The sequence below is a fragment of the Excalfactoria chinensis genome, chromosome 20 (assembly GCF_039878825.1).
Source record: "Excalfactoria chinensis isolate bCotChi1 chromosome 20, bCotChi1.hap2, whole genome shotgun sequence".
NCBI lineage: Eukaryota > Metazoa > Chordata > Aves > Galliformes > Phasianidae > Excalfactoria > Excalfactoria chinensis.
In genome coordinates this window covers 3,963,337-3,986,784 of record NC_092844.1, presented here as the reverse complement: position 1 = coordinate 3,986,784, position 23,448 = coordinate 3,963,337, and the positions used below count along the sequence as shown (strand labels likewise).

At 54.4% G+C, this 23,448-nt stretch overlaps 1 protein-coding gene across 5 annotated transcripts in view; it reads right to left on the bottom strand.

Annotated features, from left to right (window-relative positions):
• AGRN (agrin) overlaps positions 1 to 23,448 on the bottom strand; it is a 61,206-nt gene that overhangs the window by 15,466 nt on the left and 22,292 nt on the right. For 4 of the 5 annotated variants that reach the window (XM_072354052.1, XM_072354053.1, XM_072354054.1 and 1 more), the window contains 15 exons: positions 18,714 to 18,761; positions 12,204 to 12,419; positions 11,081 to 11,305; positions 9,845 to 10,069; positions 9,547 to 9,753; positions 5,776 to 5,997; positions 4,848 to 5,042; positions 4,154 to 4,354; positions 2,782 to 2,927; positions 2,548 to 2,653; positions 2,236 to 2,349; positions 1,086 to 1,250; positions 791 to 934; positions 491 to 615; positions 110 to 215 (listed from right to left, as the gene is read on the bottom strand). In XM_072354052.1, the coding sequence (XP_072210153.1) occupies positions 110 to 215; positions 491 to 615; positions 791 to 934; positions 1,086 to 1,250; positions 2,236 to 2,349; positions 2,548 to 2,653; positions 2,782 to 2,927; positions 4,154 to 4,354; positions 4,848 to 5,042; positions 5,776 to 5,997; positions 9,547 to 9,753; positions 9,845 to 10,069; positions 11,081 to 11,305; positions 12,204 to 12,419; positions 18,714 to 18,761 (2,445 nt within the window). Of the gene's footprint in view, positions 1 to 109; positions 216 to 490; positions 616 to 790; positions 935 to 1,085; positions 1,251 to 2,235; positions 2,350 to 2,547; positions 2,654 to 2,781; positions 2,928 to 4,153; positions 4,355 to 4,847; positions 5,043 to 5,775; positions 5,998 to 9,546; positions 9,754 to 9,844; positions 10,070 to 11,080; positions 11,306 to 12,203; positions 12,420 to 18,713; positions 18,762 to 19,631; positions 21,127 to 23,448 lie in introns of those variants that run through there. The other variant, XM_072354055.1, reaches the window with a different exon arrangement.

The following is a 23,448-nucleotide window of genomic DNA, read 5'->3' as shown; positions in this document are numbered from 1 at the left end:
GCAAGGGAGGGATGTCAAGAAGGGGCTGGTCTGGGAAAGGGTGCCCATGGTGTTGGGAAGCACAATGCAAGCCATAGGCAGAGCATGAGGAGCTGCAGGAGGCACTCACCGTGGCATTGCCCCACATGCTTCACTGTGATGAGCTGTCCCTGTCGGCAGGCAATGGTCTTCAGCTGGCACTGGTCCCCATAGGTAACACCATCAGAGCCACACACCTGGTGGGAGAAGAAATGGTGCAAGGTGTGAGTTGTACCTGTCCTCCAACAATCCTCAGGCAAAATAAACCTGCCCTCAAACTGAGCAGAGCAGCTCAGAGGCATCACAACAACCTGTACTGGGGACACTCATGGCTGGCACATTGCTTCCCCATGCACTGAGGACAGTGACCTGATAGACAGGAGCTGAACTCCAGTGCCGAGCCTGGCAGGATCAAGCTGGCCACATGTCCCTGTGCCCACAGCCCAGCTCAGCCCCTGGTGATCCCCCAGACCTTGGTCATGTTGGCCTCTGAGCAGAGTGGGGACGGGCACTCGCAGTGGGCAAAGTCGTTGACCTCCACACATGAGGCCCCGAACTCGCAGCTCATTTCCTCACAGGATTTTGGAGCTGATGGGTCTAGGGTAGGGAGAGAAGGGGGAAGAGATGAACAAAACACATGCCAAGCATAAATGAAATAATAAGACCCAAGAGCCTACGTCAAATCCAAACCCCCCCCTCCTCCCAGGGGTCTCAGCTCTCCCAGGGACTCAGCAGAGCAGCATTTCTAGGTCCCACACAACCTCCCCCTCACCTTTTTCACAGCCAGCCATGCCCATCTTGCTGCCGTTGGGACACTGGTTGCACTTCATGCCAGTGATACCAGTCTTGCAGGAGCAGAGCCCAGTCATCTGCTCGCAGTCATCACGCACTGAGCCCACCGGGTCGCAGTTACAGGCTAAGCAAAGAGGGGAGAAAAGAAATCATTAAATTGGTGCAGCCCTGCAAATTTTGAAGAAACAGCCACCGAATTTGGCTCACAATAAGGGCAGCATTAGGGATCCTAGATGGAAATAGTTGCCTAAGTTGGCACAGTAGGCAGCACTCACGCGTGCAGCCGCTCTTGCTGTCGGTGACGATGCCACGGAAGTTCCAGAAGCCAGGCTCGCATCGGTCACACTTGAGCCCCCCAACACCTGGCTTGCAGGAGCACTGCCCCGTGGCAGGGTCGCAAGCTCCTCCATAGGAGCCATAGGGGTTGCATTGGCAGGTGCCTGCGAGACAAGAAAGAGCACAGCATAAGTCCTGGCTAAGCTAAGGATGAATCATAAAGGTTGGAAATGACCTCTAAGATCACCTAATGCAATCATCAACCCATCACCATCGTGCCTACCACCTCCTCCAGCTACAAGGCAGGGCTGAACTCCAGGGATTAACCTGCTTGCTCTGCTCTCATCTACAGCTCCTCACTCATTGACATCAAAGAGGGAGGAAGCTATTAGGAGTTTATTATTAATTCATTAATTAGGAAGTTGATGGAGGGAAGAGATCCAAAGATAGATGGTGAAATGCTCCCTTAGCCCTGAGGGAGTAGTGGGAAGGGGATGTGGGACAGAGCTGGAGAGCAAAGGAGATCTTGGGAGCAGATAGGGGCAGGGAGATGGTGTGTACAGGACAGGCAGCAAGAGAGAAATCTGCACTAGGGGTTCAAGTGGGGATTATCTCCTGGTGTATGCTTGTTGCCAGCACATATGTGACAGAAACCAGTGAGATAAGGGGTTCCATAGTGAGGAAGAAGCTCTTCCCATAGCTAGATGATCTGTGGAACATCACTTTGACCCATCACCATCAGGGTGATTCTGAAGCAAGATGCTCCACCTCCTCCCTAGTGTCCCCCTGACCCACTCCTGCCATCTCAGCCAGCTCCAGGAAGAGACACTGGCTAAATGCTGCTGCTTTTTAAATGATATGGTACATTTAGCAGCACTACATACTCATCACACGGGCATTAGCCAGGCCCAAGCATGGCGTGAGCCCACGTCTCCATGGGGTGATGGCTTTCCCTAGCAGGCAGTCACAGCCTCAGCTGTTAACAGCGTGCTAATGCCTTTCAAAATGTGCTTTCTGCTGAAGTGCTGACTCTGACAATTAGTTAATAAATATTAATGAAACCAGCTAGCTAACTGAGGAACTGGGACCTTCCTTTCTCTCCCTAGAGTGGAACCCCAAGCATCCTTCCAAGTGGGGACCATCACTCACTTGGGCATCCGGCTGCACCCACTCCGAGCGCCTGGGTCATGTTGTCTGGGCAGCACCCATAGATGGTCTGACTGCAGTGCACAACTGGGAGAGGCGGTGGGGTCGTGGTGAGGGCTGTGAAGCAAGGTAGAAAGGCACAGGTTACTTTGGGGTATTATGGCCAATGCAGAAATTGAGCAGCATTTCTCAAAACCACGGTGGTCCTTGCAGAGATGCTGGGGTAAGTGATGGAGTGAGGCCCTAGCTTTGGCCAGGCATGGAACAGGAACATCAGGGCACCAGGATGGGGATGGCACATGGGGACTCGCTCACCACGGCAGGCTCCTTGGCTGGTGACATAGAGGTCCTGGCGTTTTTCACACCTTGTCTTCTTCAGCTCACACTCATTGGCGTAGGTCACATCATCAGAGCCACAGACCTGCCAGGATGGTGAGGGAAGCTCTCAGAGCAGGTTTCTTGCCCATGGGATGCCCCAGGAAGCATGTGGCAAAGCCACCAGGCTAAAGGGAGCAAGGACAGCAGGCCAAGGATGCTTCCTGTGCTTACCGGGCTGCGTGGCACTGCCAGGCAGGTGAAGTCACACACACAACGGTCATCCTCTGCATCCTCATCCCACCAACCCCCGTAGTGCCGGCACCGGTCCTGCTCACACTCAGTCCCATCACCAGAGCCTGAGCCTCCCGAGCCACATTCTGGATGGAAGAGAAGCGTGGTGAGAGGGGGAAAGCATAGGGCTCAAGCAGGGCCACCTTGCCCAGGAGTCCAGACAGCTTCTTAACATCTTCAGCATGAATATCTCCTGCGCCAACATGATGTAGAATCATAGAATGGCGTGGGTTGGAAGAGACATTAAAGATCATCCAGTTCCATCCCCCTGCTGAGGGTAGGGTTGTCAATCACTACATCAGGTTGCCCATATGTTAGGATGCTCCTGCCTGTACCTCCCCCCACCCTGCAGAAAGCAACTTCTCCCATCATTACAATAAGTTAAGCAATGCAAATGCCATGTGGATGCCTTAGGAGCTGACCAAAGGCCTTCCTGCCTGACCTATAAATGCTGTGCTCTGCCTGGCTGCCTCTCCATAAGGTGCCCAGAGCTCCAGCAGCAAGAATAGAGATGTCGCTGATTTCAAAGGCTTCTTTAATTAAAAGGGGGGGAAAAAAAAATGGGGGGAGGGAGGGGGAAAAGCAAAGCAAAAAAGGAAAACCTGCCCCTTTTTATTGAGTGATCAAAGGCTGGGAGTTGGCATTACACAGAGAATTATTTAAGATCTTTTCCCAGAGGGACATCAACCTGAAAATTCCCAAAGGAGGGCTGTGATCAAACACCATGTTCTGCCTTGCCCCATCCCTGAGCTCTGCCACGTACTGACATCCTTCCCAGCGCAGTGAGCTGGGGAATGGCAGCATCACAGCAGTGAGGTTTGGGGGAGGTCTGTGCTCTCACCTTGCATTAACCCATGGCTTCCCCTCACAGAGAGGGGAGCTCAGGAGGCTCTCAGTGTCTGATCACTATCAATGCAAGGCTGAGAGGTCCCAGCCTGTTTCCAGAGGGATGCTGAGCTGCTTTACCCAAGTACCCAGAGATAATTAAAAGATGCTATTGAGGAGAGTGGGATCATGGCTAGCAATGGGGGATGCTGCATCCTACAGATGAGCACTATCCTACTGTGAAAGGGATCAGGAAGAGCATCCTGGTGCTGCCCAGTCCTATCAGCGCTGTTCCTGCTGACAGAGCTAAGTGGGAACCATCAGGGACCTTGGGCACCCCCAGGGAGCATCTCCACCCAGAGCAACCCCTGGGCACCTCAACCACTCCCCTTTCCTCCAGACTAAGTGGAACATAAGGCACGCAATTAATGCAGCAATACAACTCCCTGCCCAGGTGGCATCAGCCAAGGGAAGAGCAGCAACCCACCGTCCTCACACGGCCCCATCTTGGCCACCTCGATGCTCTTCTGCTGCTGGCAGGAGGCTGCTCGGAGCTCACAGCGGTTGTCATAGGTGAGGCCATCAGTGCCACAAACCTGGGCCAGGGGCTGCTGCTCACAGCGGGGACACACACACTGCCCACCCACACACGTGCTGCCGAAGGAGCACACGGTGCTGCCGCAGGACTCTGCAAGGACACCAAGCAAGAAATCCCATTTACTCTCATTCCAGCTCCTGGAAGTCGCGCCCCATTACTGTTTTCTCCCAGTTTTAGAGAGTATACCCATGCATTGCTTAGAACACCAGACCAGCTGGTCTGGTTTTATGGGGCTCAATGTGCTGCTTTAGCTCAAGTGTCATTTGTTCTAATGAGAAGAAAAAAAAACAAGGCAAGGCTTTTAATGCATTGAGAAACCAGCACAGACTGCTTCCTGTGCTGGGAACACACACAAGCAGAGAGGAATCACCCCCTAGGGATGGAACCCCTCCCATTTTGATGGCATCCCACTTCCTTCGCTTGGCCCCACACATCCCCCCACCCTCAGGTTTCTCCAGCACACAAACACCCACAGAGCTTCGGACAGCCCCGGGGTGAGTAAGGGGGGATGCTGAGCATCCGCTCCTCAAAACACCACTGAAAGGAGCAAGAAGAGGGACGAAGGGGACCTTGCCAGACTCACTGCAGTCGCCTTGGGCAGCCACCAAAATGTTCTTCTGCTGCGTGCATGCTCGGACGTGGAGCTCACACTCGCTGCCGTAGGTGTTGCCATCTGTGCCGCAGACGGGCTGGGAGGAGGGCACGCACTCCGTGGGGCACACGCACCTCCCCGTCTCTGCCTCACAGATGGCCCCAAACTGGCACTTGCCACAGCGGTCTGTAGGGGTGAGGAAGAAAAAAGCAATGGGTTAAATCATCAGGGTGAGCGTCGCTTTGTATGGAAGTGCCAGAGCTGAAATCAAACCCTGCTGCAACCTCATCCCCTGTGCTAAACCCTGCAGGACCGGAGCTACAGCAGAGGTGAGGCTGCAGGAGGGAGGAGAGAGACTGCATGGCAATAACTGCTTGTAACAGCCATCAGGGCCAGGAGTAATTGCAATGAAATGTCACTGGAGCTGTGAGCTGTTACAGCTAAATGGGATGCAGAGAGTATGAGGCTGAGTGTCGTTATGGGGAGCAATAAATCAGTGCCGGCCACGGGAGGAGGAGCACAGCCCTGGGTGCAGAGCACCTGCTGCCCAGCCTGAAGATTTAAGGGGCAGAACAGCATTATTTGGACAAAACTGCAAGAGCCCAGCAGATTGCACAAAGGAGCACGAGCAACCAGCTTGGGCTCTGCCTGTGTGCAAACACTCCCCGCCTGGCAAAGCTGTGCTGGCACAAGCAGAGAGCCTGCAGATGGGAGAGCTGCACATGGCTCTGAGTTGCGTATGCAAGGAGGGCTCATGCTAGGAAAGAGGACCTGCACGGGAGAGAACGCCACATCCATGCCAGCATAATCCCTCTGGGGTGAGGACGCACAGTGGTGCCACGCTCCCCTCCCTCCCTTTGCACAGCACAAGTGCATGTGAGCAGCCCCACCACGAGCACCAGGATGGCTGTTTCCTTACCGCAGGGCCCCTTGTGCTTCACCCTGATCTCTCTCTTGAGGACGCAGGCCATGGCGTTGAGCTCGCAGGGGTTGCCATAAGTGCGGTTGTCGCTGCCGCAGACGGGGTCGTAGCGGCCCTGGCACACCTGCTGGCACTCGCACACGGGCTCCTGGTTCTTCACCACGCAGGTGGCCCCAAAAGTGCATTCCACGCTCAGGCAGGGGCTGGGAGTACCCAGGTCTGCAGAGGGAGCATAGGAAATGGGTGGCAGGGTGAGCCTGCTGCCTGCTCAGCATCCCCGGACGCAGCGCACAGCAAGGCATGCCGGTGGCTGCAGCCTGCCTCCCCCAGCCATGGCAATGCACAGAGCTCCTGGCCTTGCACCAGCCCCTACACCCCCCCCCAGCACAGCATCTCTCCCATGCTCAGCAGAGGTTAGGGTTGGGAAGCAGGCACAGGATCTCTTCCCAGCACTCTCATTCCTCCGTCCTGTGCACCTCATGGGACTCTAATCAGCTCCATCGTTTTTGTACAGAACACTGCAAAAAGCCCCCTTTGGGTTCCCAGCCAACACCACAAGGCATCGTACTGATGGAGGACAGCAGCAGACTTGCCTTTGCCAGAAGCCCACACCTCTCATCCCATGCAGCAGCGATGCCACCAGCCTGGGACAACTGGAAATGATACCTGACTTCACCACAGCCCCTGCCTTCCCCTCCTGGTGGGGCAGGACGAAGAGAGTCACTGTCCTTGCTTCGTCCCAGTCCCCAGGCACCAGGCTTGGGGAGCAGAGCCCTGAGGATGCCCCACAGCACGGGCTGCAGGCTGAGAGGCAGCCATGCTCTCTGCTCTCATAATAGAGCTATTCCATCAAAGTCAGCCAAGCAGCTGGCATCCTTCCCCACAAGATGCCCAGTAGTGAGAAGGTGATCAGCCAGCCCTTCTGGTGGTGGCAGCACAAAGGCAATGCTGAGCCTCCTGTCAGAGTTCTGCACGGCTCCCCCATGTCCCACATCCCTCCAGCCACTGTGGGCAGCCAAAAGCCAGCAGTGCCCCAGCACTGCCCAGAGCCCCATTCCTGTGATTCATCACAAAAGCCCTGAGGACTCAGAGCAAGGAAAGGACGTCACTGTAACACATGCTGGACACGGACAAGGACACACCAACGAGAAGGATGTGGGAACAAACAGGGTGGCAGAGGTGAGATGGACGCAGCAGAGGATGCAGCACAGCCCCAGTGGGCAGCACAGGGGGTGGGAAAGGGCAACGCTCTGCCTCCCTCCTCTGCAAGGGCCAATGTGATGCAGCTGCAGAGTAGGATCAAAGCACGAGCCCTCAGGAGCTTGGCTGCACACTGTGAACCAGCGAGAGAACAGCCCAAAACATGGGCATGAACAGGACTGAATTTGGGGTCTGGCTCTTTGGGAAGTCCCTGCCAAATCAGAGCTCAGAGCCAAGGGGATGCAAAGGAACAGGAGGACAACTGAGGCACGTGGTTACTGATCTCATCCAGCCCTTCCCACTCTGTCCTCAATTTCCCTGTGGCTTGAAGGGTTTACAAGCAGCTCCCAAGGAGCAGGAACTGCTCCCCACGATGCTTTGTCCCATGGTGCTGCTCACATCTCCTGCTTGTGTTCAACACAAAACACAACACACACACCATAACCATATCCCCAAACACACAGAGGCAGCATGCTTGTATGAAGAGAGAAAAACCCAAAATGCAGCCCTGGGCACCTGCAGAAGTCATTAGGGGGTTTTGGCACCAATTTTGATGTAGGTGGATATAATGAGGAGAAAGCAAGCAAGGACCTTTGGCTATGCTATAATCAAGCCCTGCTGTCATCCCTTCTCCATCCTGAAGGCAGGGAAACTGAGGCATGGAAGAAGCACACCGCTTGTTATGCATCCTGGCTGATGCAAGGGCTGGGGAAGCAGGAGGCAGGGAAGGGAGTGGGTTAGTCAGGGGTGAAAGGAGAGGTGAGAGCAACTGGGAGCAATCCAGAGATATCGGCTCGCAGAGGAGTGGGGTCTCGCACCACCCACCTCTGCTCCCACTCTCATCTGCCTCTAAGGATCAAGGCACAGTCAGCATCCTCCGTTCCGGCAGGAAGCGTGCGGGTCAAGGGGATGGGAGCAGAACAAGGGGAACCTCTCTGTTCCAGGACTCTTAAGGAAAACTGGAGAGGAAGGGAGCAATGGGGAGAGGCCAAGGTTGGCACTGGCTATGGAGAAGGGGAGAAAGCCGACCTCCTAGCAGAGATGTCCGGGTAGGGAGCAGAAGGGTGCTGCGAGGACACAACTCCTTCCTCCAAACAGGTAACACTGTAAAACACAAGACACAGACAAAAAGGGAAAGAGAGAGAGCGGAGGGGGAGAGAAAAGAGAGCAAAAAGAGGCAGGGAGGAAAAGACAGATGCAACTACAGCCACCTTCCCTCCACCTCTTGGCATGTCATCCCAGCCCTCCTTTCTCAGCTGTCCCATTGTGGTACGAAAGCAGAGAAAAGATTAAAAAACAGGGTCTGAGCTGTTTTGTTTGGCTTTGCCCTGCTGCTGGAAAAGGGGGGTGTGTGAGATTAAAACGTCGCTGCTGTGTTCAACATCTGCCCTCTGGAAAGCACCCACCCGGAGGGAGAGAAGCTGGGAGGAGGGATGAAATAACAGAGAATACGATGGAGAGGGGATGGACAGGTGCACAGGGAGCGTATCCCACTGTCCTCATTTCATGGATGCAATGGAAAGGACAGCAGCCTGGCAGCAGGGCAGCTCCCAGCAATAGCTTTCCATTTGCCCTGGAAATTTGGGATGCCATAGGAAATTTGCAGCTCATTTGTCCCCATCCTCCTGTTCCTCCCACATCCAGGGCAGCTGGCATCCCCAGCAGCTTCCAGGGACGCAGGAGGTGAAGGACTGAGAAGTGCTTTTCCTGCCCAGAAAGGACTCGGGGATCTGACTCGTAATCATCCAGCAGCCAGAAGCACACTGAAGTGGGTGATTAAAAATAACAGTTGTCATTATATTAAGTGTGATTTTGGGAGCCTGACAAACGATTTTCCAGCAGCTGAGCCTGGCAGGATTAAAACCTAAGACAGGAGCACAAAAACCAACCCAACACACCGGGCTGAATTTCCAAGCATTTCAGAAGGTTTGAAGCACCCAACACCATATAAAACTTCAGCTTAAAACGGGACACGGTTCTATGCCACCAGTAAAAACAAATCCAAGCTGAAACAACCGGTCCTTCAAACTCAATTCAATGACCGCGTTCAACTTTCTTCACGTGCCATGCAATCATTTTAAGATGGAATGTTCCCAACATCCTAAAGACCACCTTCTAGCACATATAAAAGCTTCTCCAAGAGATGAGACAAAGCCACGGCGAGTCCTCGGGAGAGCGTTCCTGCTGGAGGACCTGGAGCTGAGAGAGGTGGGCATGGAAGGGAAGCATGGCAGGAGCAGGGGCTGGCACTACCCTGGGAGTGGAATGAGAGGCGACGGAGAGGAGATGGTGGGCATCTCAGATATGTCATATGCTCAACACAGATGGTTCCTCCCCACTTTAGCGAGAACGTCAGACAGAGACAAGACACAGACATACATTAGACTGTTGACTGCAGGAAGGAAAAAGGGCACAAGGAGCAGACACTCGGTTGGCTGTAAAATTGAGGAGACCCTGAGGCTTGCTGCAAAGTGGGAACCCAACCGCCACTTACCTGCGGGCTTCCCAGCTGAGCCTGCATGGGACGGACACAGGCTGGGTGCAAGAGGAGGAGAGGTGCAGGCTTACCACAGGGTCCATTGTGCTTCACTGGGATGGCAGCTTTCTGGTGGCACTCGGCTTTCTGCCGCTCGCAGTCGTTGCTGTAGGTGCGGCTGTCGCGGGCACAGACAGGCCGGTAGGTGCCATCACAAGTGATGCGGTCGCAGGAGCAACGTGCTGTACCACGGCGGTTCAGGCAGACAGCATTGAACTTGCATTCATCCTTGCATTTATCTGGGAAAGGAGAAGAGAAATGCGTGACATCCCCGTCAGAAAAGGGATGCTCTCCTTTATGAAAGCTTAGAGTAAATTAAGAGGTACTCACCTTGGTGCTGGCACTGCCCAGAGCGCACCTTCTGGATCTCCAGTCCACGGATGGCCCCCGTGCGCCCCATTACACACTCATTGGTGTAAGTCACCCCATCGTCACCGCACACCGGCTCCCGCTTTGAGGGACAGTTCTCGGGGCGGGAGAGCAGCTCCACGCGGCGGGTGCGGGGATTCACCCGGCACACACGGTTCATGTCGTTGAGGATGCCCTTACAGGGGTCTACGCAGAGTGAAGGGAGAAGGAGAACAGGGTCAGCTCATATCTTGCCTTGGCAGTGCTTCCAAACCACCCCGTCCCACTCCTTGTGTCACTATCTGGTTCCCCCCTTTAGGACCGACATATGTAGGAGTTCATGTTGCAGAGCTGCTTGCCCTTTCCAAGGCAACCATCAGATAGGGGCAGCATTTTATTTTTCCAAGCATTTCCACTCTTTAATCCTGCTATCTGAAATCCCTGCATTTATCAGAGTCCCAGGCTGACAAAGGGAAGGAAGGATGCCATACCCTCCTGGAAGAGGCTGCAGTGGACAGGGTTGCAGATGAAGCCTCCTTTTGCTTCGCCTATCTCAGCACGTGCAGCAATCATGGAAATGAAGGAGCTCCCGTAGGACCTGCCCTATCCATCTCCTGTTTTCCTTCTGGCAAATGCTGCCAGGGCTCGTTGCTGCTCTGAATCACAGCAGGGATGTGTAACCCCTGCTGAGACCTCTACAAACCCATCAAAAACACCGGAATGCTTTGTGTGGATCTAAAATGCCGTAGGTAAGTGAGGGATGTGGGCTGGCTGAGGAGATGAGACAACACAGTGGGATGGGGAGCTACACAGACATCATCCTGGGGACTGCACGATGATAGTATTTCAGATATTTGTGAGGCCCAAAGCCTCCCCTCTGCCCTAGAAAAGAGGAGCATCCAATGTGATGCTCCTGACCTGTGCCCATCTCACCCTGCTTGGGGCTGAGTGAATGCTCATGCTCTTCTAGCTCTGCAGCCTTCCCAAGCACACTCCCACCTCTACGGACAAACAGGGGCCTGGCACGTGTCCTGGCTGATCTCATGGCTTTCCTAATGAATACAGTTGCTTTTAATTACAAGCATCCACCGCCATCACAAGACAACCTCAGAGCGGCTGAGCTTTTCCCCCCAACCCCTCCCATTTTCACCTGCCCTCCCCTCTCCCAATGCAAGAAACGCTTGCCATGCAACACCCAGTATGGACCAAGGCACTCACCGCAGGCTCCATCGAACTTCTTGAAGACGTTCTCCTGCTTGTCACAGGCGTGCTTGTTGAGGTCACACTCACTGCGGTAGTCCTTGCCGTCGCTGCCGCAGACGATGCTCTCAGCCACACCGCTGCAGGATGCAGGGCAAACACACCTGGCCGTCTGGCCGTCTGCAGAACGGACGCACGTGCTGCCAAAGCTGCATGTCACCTCTGCACAGGGGTCCTTGGAGCCTGAGGAGAGGGTGCAGAGTGAAAGCGTTGCCTTCACCAGCAGCAGTGACCCAGCACCATCCTGCCCTTGGCTTCGGTGAGTGCTCCCATCCACTCCTAGCGCTGAAGCAGCCAGTTGCATCCAACTCAGAGTGTGCAAAACTCAGCCTTAACCACAGTGCACGGGGAAGGGGAGCTCCCCCACTGCTTGGCTGCACCCCCAGCTCCTCACTGCCAGCATCTCTTTAAGCAGAACGAGGGTCCTTAAGGCACCTCCTGCAAGCTGTAATTAGAGGAAGAACTTAAGGAGCAATTTCCTCTCCGACAGAGGAGGGTTATGGTGTATTTGCCAGCTTTTTCTTTTTCTTTTTTTTTCCCCCTTCTTAATTTGTCACTTTTTTATGATGATTATTTTAAATAAGTCACTCGGCGCTCTCCCCACTCTGCTGAGAGCCCCAGCAGGGGAGCCGGGTGCAGATTTATTGCAAGCCAGCGCACTGCATGCGAGAAAGGTCAAGTTAATTTACTCTGAGATGAGGAGACTGGGTCTCATTTACACAGCTCCTTGCTCCCAGCTGGTGAATGCCAGGCTGGGGAAGGGCTTTCATCAGCCCATCCTGCCTGTGCTTGCAGCCGCAGGGCTGAGTCATGGTGGGGAAGTGGAGATAGATGAGAGGGGGCTGCTCCCCCGGGTCTGCCCTGCATCTCCACAAAGCCCTCAGGCCATCAGCCTGCCTGCTTATTATTAAGCACTGCTGGTGGTTCGGTTCTCTCCTTGTCCCTTCCCATCAGCTCTGTCCTCAGAGCGTCACCAGCCCCAGATGATGCTGTGGGATCTGAAGGAGAGCCCCTATCCTTGCAGATCCACGCAGACCCCTCGCCTTCTGCAGGAGGGGATGCAGCCCTGGTTTGTGCTCACCGCATGGTCCCTTGCTGATGACCTTGATCCGCCTCTGCTGGTTGCACTGGGCTTTCTCCAGCTCACACTCGTTGCTGTAGGTGGAATAGTCGGAGCCGCAGACAGGAGCCACCACCACAGGGCAAGCTGTCTTCTTGCAGACACAGGAGGCTTGGGAGGGGTCGGTGGGGCTGCGCTCACACACAGCCCCAAACCCACACAGCATCCCTCGGCAGGCTGGGGATAGATATAGGGGACACCTGAGCCACGGGACACCCAAGATAGGGGACAGAGCCTGGCTTGGGGGACTGCAGCAGTAGAGGATGATGGCACAGGGAGGGGGAGGATGCCATGTTCAGATGTCACCTTGCCAACTGGTAGGAGAAAGGAGAATCAAGGAACCATCCCCGCGTGGGACAGGTCGTCCCGCACACGCTGCTTTATTCCTTGTCATTTATGCAAAGCAGCCAAATCACGTGGCTGGAGGCCCTCCAGGAGGAGATGTGCGAATCTCTTTATCACATCCACTAATCAGAGCAGCCAGCACACACCAGTTCAGCATCTGAATTGCTAATGTAGGAAGGAATGTACATTTTACATTCAGGGGAGGAATGGGCAGGACGGATGTCCCCAAACTCAGCTGACGCAGGTGAGACTGAGGGAGCAAGAGATGCTGGAGCTTTCTGCCAGTGCAGGGCAGGCTGTGTGCCTCACCACCGCGTACACAGCGTACATTAGAGATAGAGATTGACCTACATAATGGCAGAACAAGAAATCATAAAAGGCAAAATAAAATGAGCTCGACAGTGGCTCATTTACACTTCAATTCCCGGGCGTTTGCCTTGGACTGCCTTGAGATTTCGAGCTCATATGCACAGCAACAATGCGCCACTAAGAGACTAATATCATCAAATAAAAAAGAACTCTCTTTCTCTCCTGCCCAATATCTAAAAGCAATTTATCACTTTTACGAAGCGCTCTGGATAGTCTCTCCTGCTCTTTCATTGCTGCTCTTTCTCTCCCTCTTCCGTTCTTACAACTGCTGATAAGCCTGTTGAGCTCTGAGATTAGAGGGTGCATGGGAGGATGGTAAGCAAGGAATAGGAGCAGTAGGACAAGTGGTGTCTCCTCTGTCCCCTCCCTGTGGTGCTGGGTATGCAAAGCAGAAAAGCACCCAAGCACAAAGAGGCCCCTTCCCCTGGACCCAGACCACGGGTTTTGCAGAGCATATCATAGATAAATATCATAGGTAAATTCCCATTCTTATCCCCAGCGAGTTCCATCAGTGCACACCATGGGCAGCCAGGCACACACGGGATAAGGACCCTGCATCACTAATCAGGCCAAAAAGCAAAGCAAGACACACAAACACTTCAAACCAGAAACAAATTGTGACAGGCAAATTGGCTGTTTAAGTTCCTATCACTTCTAATCACCACCAGTGCTACCAGTGAGGAAGCCTATTTGTTCCCAGCAGACAGATTTAAACCTCAGCCACCCCACACCGCGGTGCCTTCGGATGATACGAGCTCAGAACCCATCAGAATAAAACCCGAGTGCCTTAATTCCCCTGCCAGACGCAGGGAGGTGGAACAGACTGAGATTCAGAGGCAGCCTCCTCCTTCCTAAGCACCTCTCTAATTTTATCTGGGAGGATGCAAGAAGCGTGACCATAACCGATGTGAGAGGAGTAAGAGTGGGAAATCACACAGCCCATGCCCCAGCTCACTAAAGGAATATGCTTTGGCTCACCGATATGCAAAAAAACCCCTGAATGATAGCAACCACCAGGTCCCCGATGTTAATAGGTAAACAGCTCAATATAAGCAGTAGGGATAAACAACAAGCTGGCTTTGTCAAATGCTTTGAGATCTCGAGGTGAAAAGCTCTACCTAATAAGCCCAAAGCATCCGCATTATATCTATGATCATTGTTATTAAAGTGAAGAAACACATCCTCGTCCCCAAGGACGGGAAGGTCCATTGGCGGGCCTTTCTTCACGGGAGCAGGCATGCAAATTCCTTCACAAAATAGTACAGATGAGCAAATTTCTCCACGGAAAGGATAAGGACGTGTGAATTTCTTCACGGAAAGGTTAAGGATGAAGAAATTTCATCATGAAGAGGATGGCTGAGCCTTGGAATGGTCTACCCAAGGCAAGTGGTGCAGTCCCCGTCCCTGAGGCTTTTCAGACACATAGATGTGGCACAAAAGGATGCGGCTCAGCGATGGCACTCAGCAAGCCAGGCTGCTGGTAGGACTTGGTGCTCCTGGAGGCTCTTCTCAATCTGGACCATCAGGCCGAGGAGCAGCAGTGCATCAGGACAGCACGGCCGACATGAATTCTGCATGAGCCTGATGCGCGTTGCCATGGAGACGCGCGAGGCCTGCGCTCCCGCCGAGGCCTGTCTACGCGCATCGCCTGCTCCGGGCCCACCCTCTTTGCCATCAATATTAATTAGTTGCTCGACGAGACAGTGGGAGCCGCCTGCCCCATCACCACGGCATGACAACACTCACACCACCTAGAATTGGTACAGCCATGCTTCACCCGGCCAGGCTGGCCTCTGAAATGAGGCTGGATGGCAGCATCACCCACCCTGTTTGGGAATGTCTGTGATGCTTATAGCTAACAACCCCAGCAGCTCCAGCCTTCCCCAGTCATAGCCATGGAGAGCCCCTTGAAGCACTTCTCCCTTCCAAAAACCCTAATCTGAGCAAAGCATCTCAGCCCCTGCTCTACCTGGAGCACACAACCCAGCCCCTAAGGCAGAGCAGGGCTGCCCTCGTGTTTCTGTAATTAAGATGAGGAAAAGCTGATTGTTTGGAAGATCTGAAAGCAAAATCCTGTGCTGGAGGCGGTGGTGAGCAAGGTGAAGGTGGTGCCGGGGGCGGGCAGGGCAGGGGGAGGTGAAAGCATCACCTCCTTGGGCTTTGAGACATCAAAGCTGCTCTTGCGAATCAAACACCATCTTAAAAGGCTCTCTCATTAATCTGTCAGAGCCCCGCTGTGACAGTGGCTCAGAGCAAGATGTCACGGCTCCAAATCATTGGGAGGATTCATCAGAGAGGGGAGTGGGATAGGAAGGAGCCCCAGCAGCGTTGTTCTGCCTGACCCAATGCACTGAGAGCACATCAGCTCCCCTGGGGAGCAGGCTCTGCCCCAGCACAGCAGCAAAACCCAAAGCCTGATGGCAGTGGGTGTGCACCCGGCTGGGATGCTCCCATTCCAAGCTTCTCCCACCAGCTGTGTACTGCAGAGCAGGGTGTTTACAAAGCAGGGAGATGAGGAGCAGACAGTTGGGTGCCCTCAGGGAACTCAGCTCCTCCCCAGCTGCAGCAGGTCCATAGCCCATCCCCATCCATGCTGACAGGCCAACACAGCACACTGCCCTTTGCTGCCCTTTCCCAAGGCTGCAGGCTCCAGCAAAGCCTTTCTGCAAGGTTTGCTCATGCTGGCTGCCAGGAGCTCAGCCATACCCCATGTGTGGCATTTAGCTGGCTGCCCACAAGCATCCCCCTGTACACCTGCAGCTCCTGCTCTTGGCAAACAGCTCTCCATCACCAAAACAGTAAGGCTTGCACTGTGCCACCGTGACCTCAGGACACGCTCCTACAAAAGCAGCATTCACTGGTCAGCACAAGCACTTGCAAAGCGCAGAGCCTGGCTGTGTTTGCTAACTTGGAAGCTTGTAGTGATGCAAGCTTCATGCAACAACTTCAGCACAGCACGACCAACGGGAAGAAAAGATAAAGCCCTTTGCAGTGCTGCTGCTTTGTCACAAGGCTCCAAGGCTAAATGCTGTATCTTGAGAGACATGGGGCACGGATGTGGGGGCAACAAGGTAAGTAAGGCTCAAGGACTGCAATCTTATCAAGGACCTGATGCAAGGAAAAGTGGGAACACCTTTGCAGGTCCCCTATCTACTTCTCCTCTAACACTTAAGCCACATAACATGAAAGCACATAAATTGATCCCCAAGAGAAAGCTCAAACCTCACTGTAAATGGAGAGGAAAATGCTCTCAAGAGATCAAAAGTGGTGTCTAATAACTGCTGCTACCTTATCTACTGCTCAGCTTTTTTGAAGAGCTATGTTTAGCTTCTCTCCTCTCTCCAAAGCAACCCTGCACCGCTCTGAATTGGCTCAGCCACCAGCAGAGCCCTGCTGTTCCAAAGGGATGGTTCAGCTCTTCTCTTCCCATCCCTTCCATCTCCTCCACACCGAGCAGGTAAAGAGCACCAATGCTCCAACATGGGGCACGAACCTCTCCCTACTCCCCATCACACCGAGGATGGAAGACCTTTCCCTTCTCCCAGCTGGGATCAGCCCCACTGCCAATTCATTTTGCAGGATCCAAGTCTCACACTGGCTCCTGTCAAAAAAGGACTAGGCTAGGATGAGCAGCCAAAACCAGCAGGGTGTTCCAGTGCTGCCAGGCACAAAGGGAATAGGATTGAAGAGACTGTTATATTTTAAGTTATATTTGTATGGCTTGTCTCCCAGGCTAGCTGAGCATCTCCTCCCCTCTCCCCTTGAGCAGGTGCAGAGCTGCCTGGAGAGCCACCTGGCTCTGAGAAAAGAGGTGCTCAAGGCTTTATCCCAAAGCCTGACCCTTCCTTAGGGCAAAGCAAAGCCAGCCCACAGCCAAGGCTCTCCCCACCTCTCCTCCTTTCACAGCCTCCCACCTGCACCAGGGTGCTCCAGTGGAGGTGACACTAGGTGACAAGTGATAGGACATGAGGAAGCAGTCTCAAGCTGCAGCAGGGCAGTTTAGACTGAACATAAGGAAGGGACCTCATGGAAAAAGGGGCTGAGCATTGGAAAGGGGCAGTGATGAAGAGTAATCAAGGGGAGGTGAACACCTAATGCGACTTCCAAGCCCAAAAGCAATTATTTCCCAACATCTGTTCTCCAGAGCCAGAAGAAGGCAATATCCAGGGTACAGAAAGCCACCTGCACCAGCACTTCCCTGCTTAGCCCCATGTCTGGGGCCAGTCAAGCTTTGCTCTGCAAACTCTATATTTACATCCTCATCTAATGCGTCACTGCTGCTTTTATGCATCCATAAATAAGCATCAAGAGCTGCTCCTAGGCCTGGCAGGTTGCACCAACATCACTCCATCCTCAGTCGCCAAAACAGAATGGGTGTTCAACCCTCTCCAAACTCTGGGATGTATCCAAGCCCTACAGGGATGGGACCTAAGCCTTTCCCACAGCTGGTCAGTACCATAAGCACAACTATCAACAAGAGATGGCAACCCAAGCAAGCCATCACAGCTCTCCCATCTACAAGGGCTGCTCAGTAGAACAGCTCCATCTCATTCCTCACTGGAACAGGAGCAGATCTTGCATGGGCACGGTGCGAGCAGAGCAAACAACACAAACCTCCGCATCTCCTGCATGCAACTCCACCAAAGGATGCTGCAAACAAACAGAGCTCCAACCACCCATCACAGACGCTGGAAGAACACCAACTGAATCCTCCCCTCTCGCTTCATCTCGCTCCAGAGGGTGCAGAAAGGTGCAGCCCACCCTGTGCTGCACCTGCCCAAGCAGTGCTGCCCTGGGGGGCTGTGGGAGGTGTTTGCAGCAGCAGGAGGAGGCACCTTGCCTGGCGCAGCACCAACCGTGGTACTTTTCCATCTCCCATGGGGACCAGAGATCTTTGGGTGTATGTCATCTGGATGGGCAGGGCTGCTCATATTTTGGAGCCCTAAGCTAAGAGTTACACCTACGTTCGTTTTTATTTTTTGCTTTAGATATCTTCTCTGGTCCAATTATAGATTAATCACATTTTATCTAGCATCCGTTTCACCCCCGCCTCCTTCCCCCACCCCCCATCAGAGATGGAAAGAAAGAAACAAACGTTGTTATTAATTGGCTGCAGTTTTTCTGCTGGGTTCTTCTCTGTGCACATGAGATGAGGGAGGATGGGGAAGGTGGCTGGGGAAGGAGCCTGCCAGCAGAAAGCAGGGCAGTTGAAGCCTGATTTTCAAAGAAAACACAGCTCATATGATGACATTATCCGAGCACATGCTTGCCTGCCAGCAGCTTTTAAACCCATTGACTGCCAGAAAGCACAGTTCTACTAATGTGTGGATCTGGCATGGCCCACACGCCACAGGTACATGTGCCACTTGCTTTACTTTTTGCTCCTTGCACCTCCACCTTCCCAGTTCCTTTTCCACCCAGCACAGCCGCTGAACTCAGCACTGCTGCTTTCTAAGGTCCCTTTCTCCAGTCCCTGCAACCTCAGCAGACGAATCAGCAACGCTGCCAGAGCACAGCAGAGACCCCATCTGCTCCTCCAGCCCTTCCCCACTTCCAGAACGCATCACACAAGCAGCAGAAGGGCAGAGGCTCTGCCCTCCCTCCTTACCCGGGGATAAATGCATCCCCAGGGAGGGCAAGCAGCGAGCTGCTCTGCTCTGAGTACAGATAGATCACAAAATAGATCACTGGGTCAGAGTAGGCTCCAGCTATTTGCCTTCATGGGAACCGAGCTGCAGGAAGCAGGGGTGTACTTACCATCTCGAGGGGTCGGCGGGGTCTGGGTAAAATAACTATTGGGCTTGTCTGCAAAGAAAGAAAACAAGGAGCTATCAGCAGTGTTATTGCACACACTCGTCCTCCCCCATAGCTTCTCTCCCTGGTGGATTTGGGGTCATGGAGCACCTGCAGTGAGCAGCAGGAGCAGCTGCAGGAGCCTGGCCCTCCTGCTGGCACCACTGAGCATCTCTGGCTGCAGCCCTCCTCTGTGCCATTTGGCTATGGCTGCAGTGTAAACCCCGCTATGTGGTCCATTGCTTGGGAAAGGGACAGCACCAGGGGAGCCCAGAAGGGACAAAGGAACACAGGCAGACAGAATATCCCATGGATAGGACTGTGAGGCACAGCCCTGCCATCAGCCAGTCCTTTGCATTTGGAAAAGCAGAAGTGTTTCACTCAGGAGCAGCCCAAAGCCAGTGTCAAGCTGCCACCTAGTAAGCAATGCACCCATGGCAGCAGAGGGTACACGCTGCTTTCTTACTGCCCAAGCATTCCCATTCCCATTGCCTCTGCCCTACTCTGGGCAGTACTTTTGCATTGCATTCACATCTTTTACCAGTTGCCCAAGCACACACACCCGGGGAAGCTGTGCATCCCAAAGCTGGAGGACCTGCCTGCCCTCTCAAGGCTTTCCTCCCTTCAGGTGCATTCCAGCATCAAGGAGATCAATGACACCATTGCATGGAGCATACCTAGAGAAAGGCAGGTGAGCATCCATGCAAGGATGAGGCCACAGAGCAGCCAGCAACACGTGGCTGTGTTCAATGCGCTCAGCCACACCAGAAGTGGACCGGCAGCCTGAGCACCAAGAAAGGGCTTCCACCTCTCCCCAGCCTCCTCCTGCTTCTCCTTCCCCTCCCCTGCCCTGCTCCTCCCACACGGCCGGGGGGCACCTACAGTTATTGAGGAAGAGCAGCACAGCAAATCCCAGCGTGGAAGTGGCCAGGAGGATGAGACAGATGTTGCACGGGATCATGAAGTAACGCACCACCAAGGAGACCTTGTGCTGGTACAGCCGGTCCCGCTCCAAGGCTCCCGGTGCCATGGGGTACTGACAAGCCGTCATGCTGTGCTCAAAGTTCAACCTGCTGGTGACCCATCCAAAGCAGAGCGGTCACAAGGCTCACACGGATGCTTTCCGTTCCCCTTTTTTCAGCAGCAGCAAGACACCAGTTTTCCCAGAGGTTCCCATCTTCAAGGGAACAGGAGGTTGGTGGCACCTTCAGGACCAAGAGTTCATCCCCACATCTGCCATCGTGGGTCCGAGTTTGCTCCGGAGAGACCCCCACAGCCCCGTGCTCAGCAATGCCCCTTCCAGTCAGGGAGACATCAATCCGTGCGTGCCAGTAGGGAATGGGCAAAGAAACCACGAGTAAAAGTGCTGAGAGCTCAACTCCTGCCTCCAAGCCCACCAGAATGGTGATAAGTATGCTGGTGGGCCACCGTAGCACTCCCACCTTCCAGTGCCTGTGAGCAGGGCTGACAGAGGGGCAGCAGGAAGGGGACCAGCATGGGACCCCACTCTCAGCCTCCACGTCCTCCCAATGGCTCCGGGAACGCAGCTGCTCCCTCCACGCTCCTCACACCTCCTGCAGCCACAGCTCCTTAGGATGAATCCTCCCAATCTCGTACCTCGCAGACAAGGCTGGGGAGGACCCCCGCAGGCTGCAGCCTCTCTCACAGCGACCTCAAATCCAAATCCATCCCCGATCTGTTGGTGTGCAGCTCTCCCCCGCCGCCTCGCCAGCTCTCCGGCACCCTCCCAGCCCTCGGGCCAGCAATAAGGGGCCACAGCCTCGCTCGTCCCCCTCCTCGAGCTGTCACTTCGCCAGCAGGGAGCACGTCGGCAGCTGTCACCTGCGTGGTGGCCGGGATGGGCCAGCTCCCCTTCTCACACTGCTGTGACATTCCAGTCTGTCCCAAAGCGATCCCCGTCCTTCGCCGAGCCGGGCATCAAGAGAGCCACAGTGGGAGCGATGCTTGCGATGTGACAGCGCTCAGCCCTCATCCACCCGCGTGCGGTCAGAGGGCTGAGCGGCACGAGACAATAAAACGACAAGGGAAAAAGGAGGAGAAAGAAAAAAAGCCAAGCAACTGCGTGTCCCCGCCTGCCCCACGCCCCGAAGTTTCTCCGCCTCGCTCCGCTCCGGTGTCCCGGTCCCTCCGGAGAGAGACGGCTGCCGACAATAGGGATGAGAAAGGAGGATGAGGAAGGACGCCGGGTCGTCCGCTTCTCCCGTGCCCGTGATGGGAGCAGGAACGGCTGTGAACAAAGGCAGCGGGCAGCGCTCTGCCCCAGCGCTCGAGGAGCAGCACAAAGGCAGCGGGAGCTCAGCTCGGCTCCTCGCCCCTCATCCCCGCGCCGTAGCCACCTGCGAGCATCCCCGCCAGCATCCCGACGAGATCCGGAGCGCGGGGTCCTCCTCGCCCCGCTCCCTCGGGAGAGCACGGGAAGGGGAAAAAAAAATCCCTCTCCTCCGCCTCTTCCCCCCACCCCCCTTCGCCTTTTCATTCGTGAACTAAAGATGTTGGGAGAGGCGGGGACTGCACTGTCAAAACTCATTATGCCTCCCCCGGCAGAGCCTCTGCCCGAGCCCCCCTCCCCGCTCCGCCCGCCTGGGCCAGGACCCCCAGGAGCCAAACGGAGCGGAACAGGAAAACCAACAAGGAAAAATACATACCAACCGTTTTTAAGATACATATTAGAAAGAGAGAACGAGGTGTAATTACACCTCCTGACACGCTCGGAGCTGGGGAGGTAAGGAAGAAACCCACGCCATAGGGTAAAATGCTGCCCTATGGGAGCAGAAAATTCTCCCTGGGAATTTCTGGAGGTGAGGAGTGCTCCGGCCCTCTCCTCCTATTGGTCACCACCAGGTAGGTGACCAAGTCCTTGACCCAGCCTTGGCATCCTTCTGCATCTCCCACACACGCAGGTGCCCGGAGCCTGCAGCATGGCAATGCCCAGCCCATGGCCTTGGGTCAGGGTCCCACTGGGAACTCAGTTCCCCCTTCCTCCCCCATAGCCCCAGCAACGCTTGGCTTCCCATAAAGAAGAAAACAAAAATCCCCAAAGCAAAGCGAGGCCATTTGCATCCCCCTGATGCATGTTTACACATGCAAATCAGCCTGGCACAGTCTTCCCTTTCTTCCAGGGGCTGCAAGACTGGGACCCCCCTCCTACTACCCCGGCCATTGGGGGCCACTTGTAGGGGCAGCTCTGCAGGAGCTCCCTGTGCATGTCCTGGGGGAGGCAGGTTCCAGCTCCAGCCCACTGCATCCTCAAAGAGCACAACACCCACACCTTTGCCCTCTGTGTATTTCAGATGAGGTTTTACGGTCAGAGGAGCCACCTGCACTGGGGATAAATCGCATTTGCCAGTTCCACGTGGGCCATCAGTTTTGTTTGTTACCCCCAACGCACACCCTTCATGCTTTGGGAACCATGAAGGACCAGACAGAGGGAATACAGAAGAACCACTGTGGTGACAAACCACCTCATGCTCCCCAAACCTGGCTCACAAGATGCTCACAGATGCTACTCCTCTATTACAGGGAAGAAAACATGATCTTTGTGCACATCCATCCTTTTTTCCATCCCCATATCTCCAAATGAAAGCATTCGACACATTAAGGCCTCCGTGTGGTCACCAGCCACTGGAAAGGCTGGTGCTGTTAATGGATTTCTTCCTGGGCTTTCACAACCAGGATGTCACAGCTGCTACCAGCATGCAGCTGATAGACAGAAGGGGCTGGATGGGGTGGGGTCCCCAAGCCCATAGCTGCAGATATGGGCTGTATCTTGGGTCAGCGCATCATAGTCCATAGACGTCCCACAGATATGGGAAGGCACGCATGCATTTTGCAGGACACCAACCTCAACTGGGATGAAACACCACCAGCAGACACCCATTTCATTCCCTTTGCCTCTTCATTTCTCCTTTACCAAACGCAACATACCAACCTGAGCCCAAAACACAGTGATGCTCCGGGGGTGGGACTGACAGCTGTCAATCTGTCCATCCACACAGAGGCCCCCCTGCAGAACCCCCCCCCACCAGCTCCTGCTGCTGCCAGGCTGATTCCCCACCTGGCTCCCTTCTCACTAATCCTGTTTGGCAGGGAGCTAATTGGGATTTATGTGACAGCACCCAGTGCCTAGAGAGCCATTTCGCACTCCCTCCTGGGGAGGAGGAGGAGGAGGGAGCCCGCAGGAGGTGCTTACACGTTTCTCCCTTCCCCATCCCCTCCTGCAGTTTTACAGGCTAATTACCAGCATTACAGCGAGAGGAGAAGGAGGGGGAGAAAGTGGGGATTTTAATTATTTCATTTAACACTTGGCAGGACCCAGCTCGACTCCTGCTGAGCACTGCCTGGAAGTAAAGAGCTTTAAAACCCTGCCAATGGGAGATGGGGGGAGAGAGAGGGTCACAGCCACTCTCTAAGCTGGCTGTGTGCAAGTCCCATCCATGCACACCCTTCCATGTAGGCAGGAGCTTGCTCCTCTGCTGTCCCAAAGTCCCAGCATGGAGCCCATGCTTCATCTACCTTGTCCCACTATGCAGCAGTGAATGGGTTTGATGCCTCTGCCACCCCTCTTAATTAAAAGCAAATACATAGAAAGGCAATGCTTTAAAAACAAGAGTTGCACACAAAGCGATCCGTGCGCTGCTATAAGAATGAGGCTGCTGCCCCAAAGTGGTCACACAGCAAA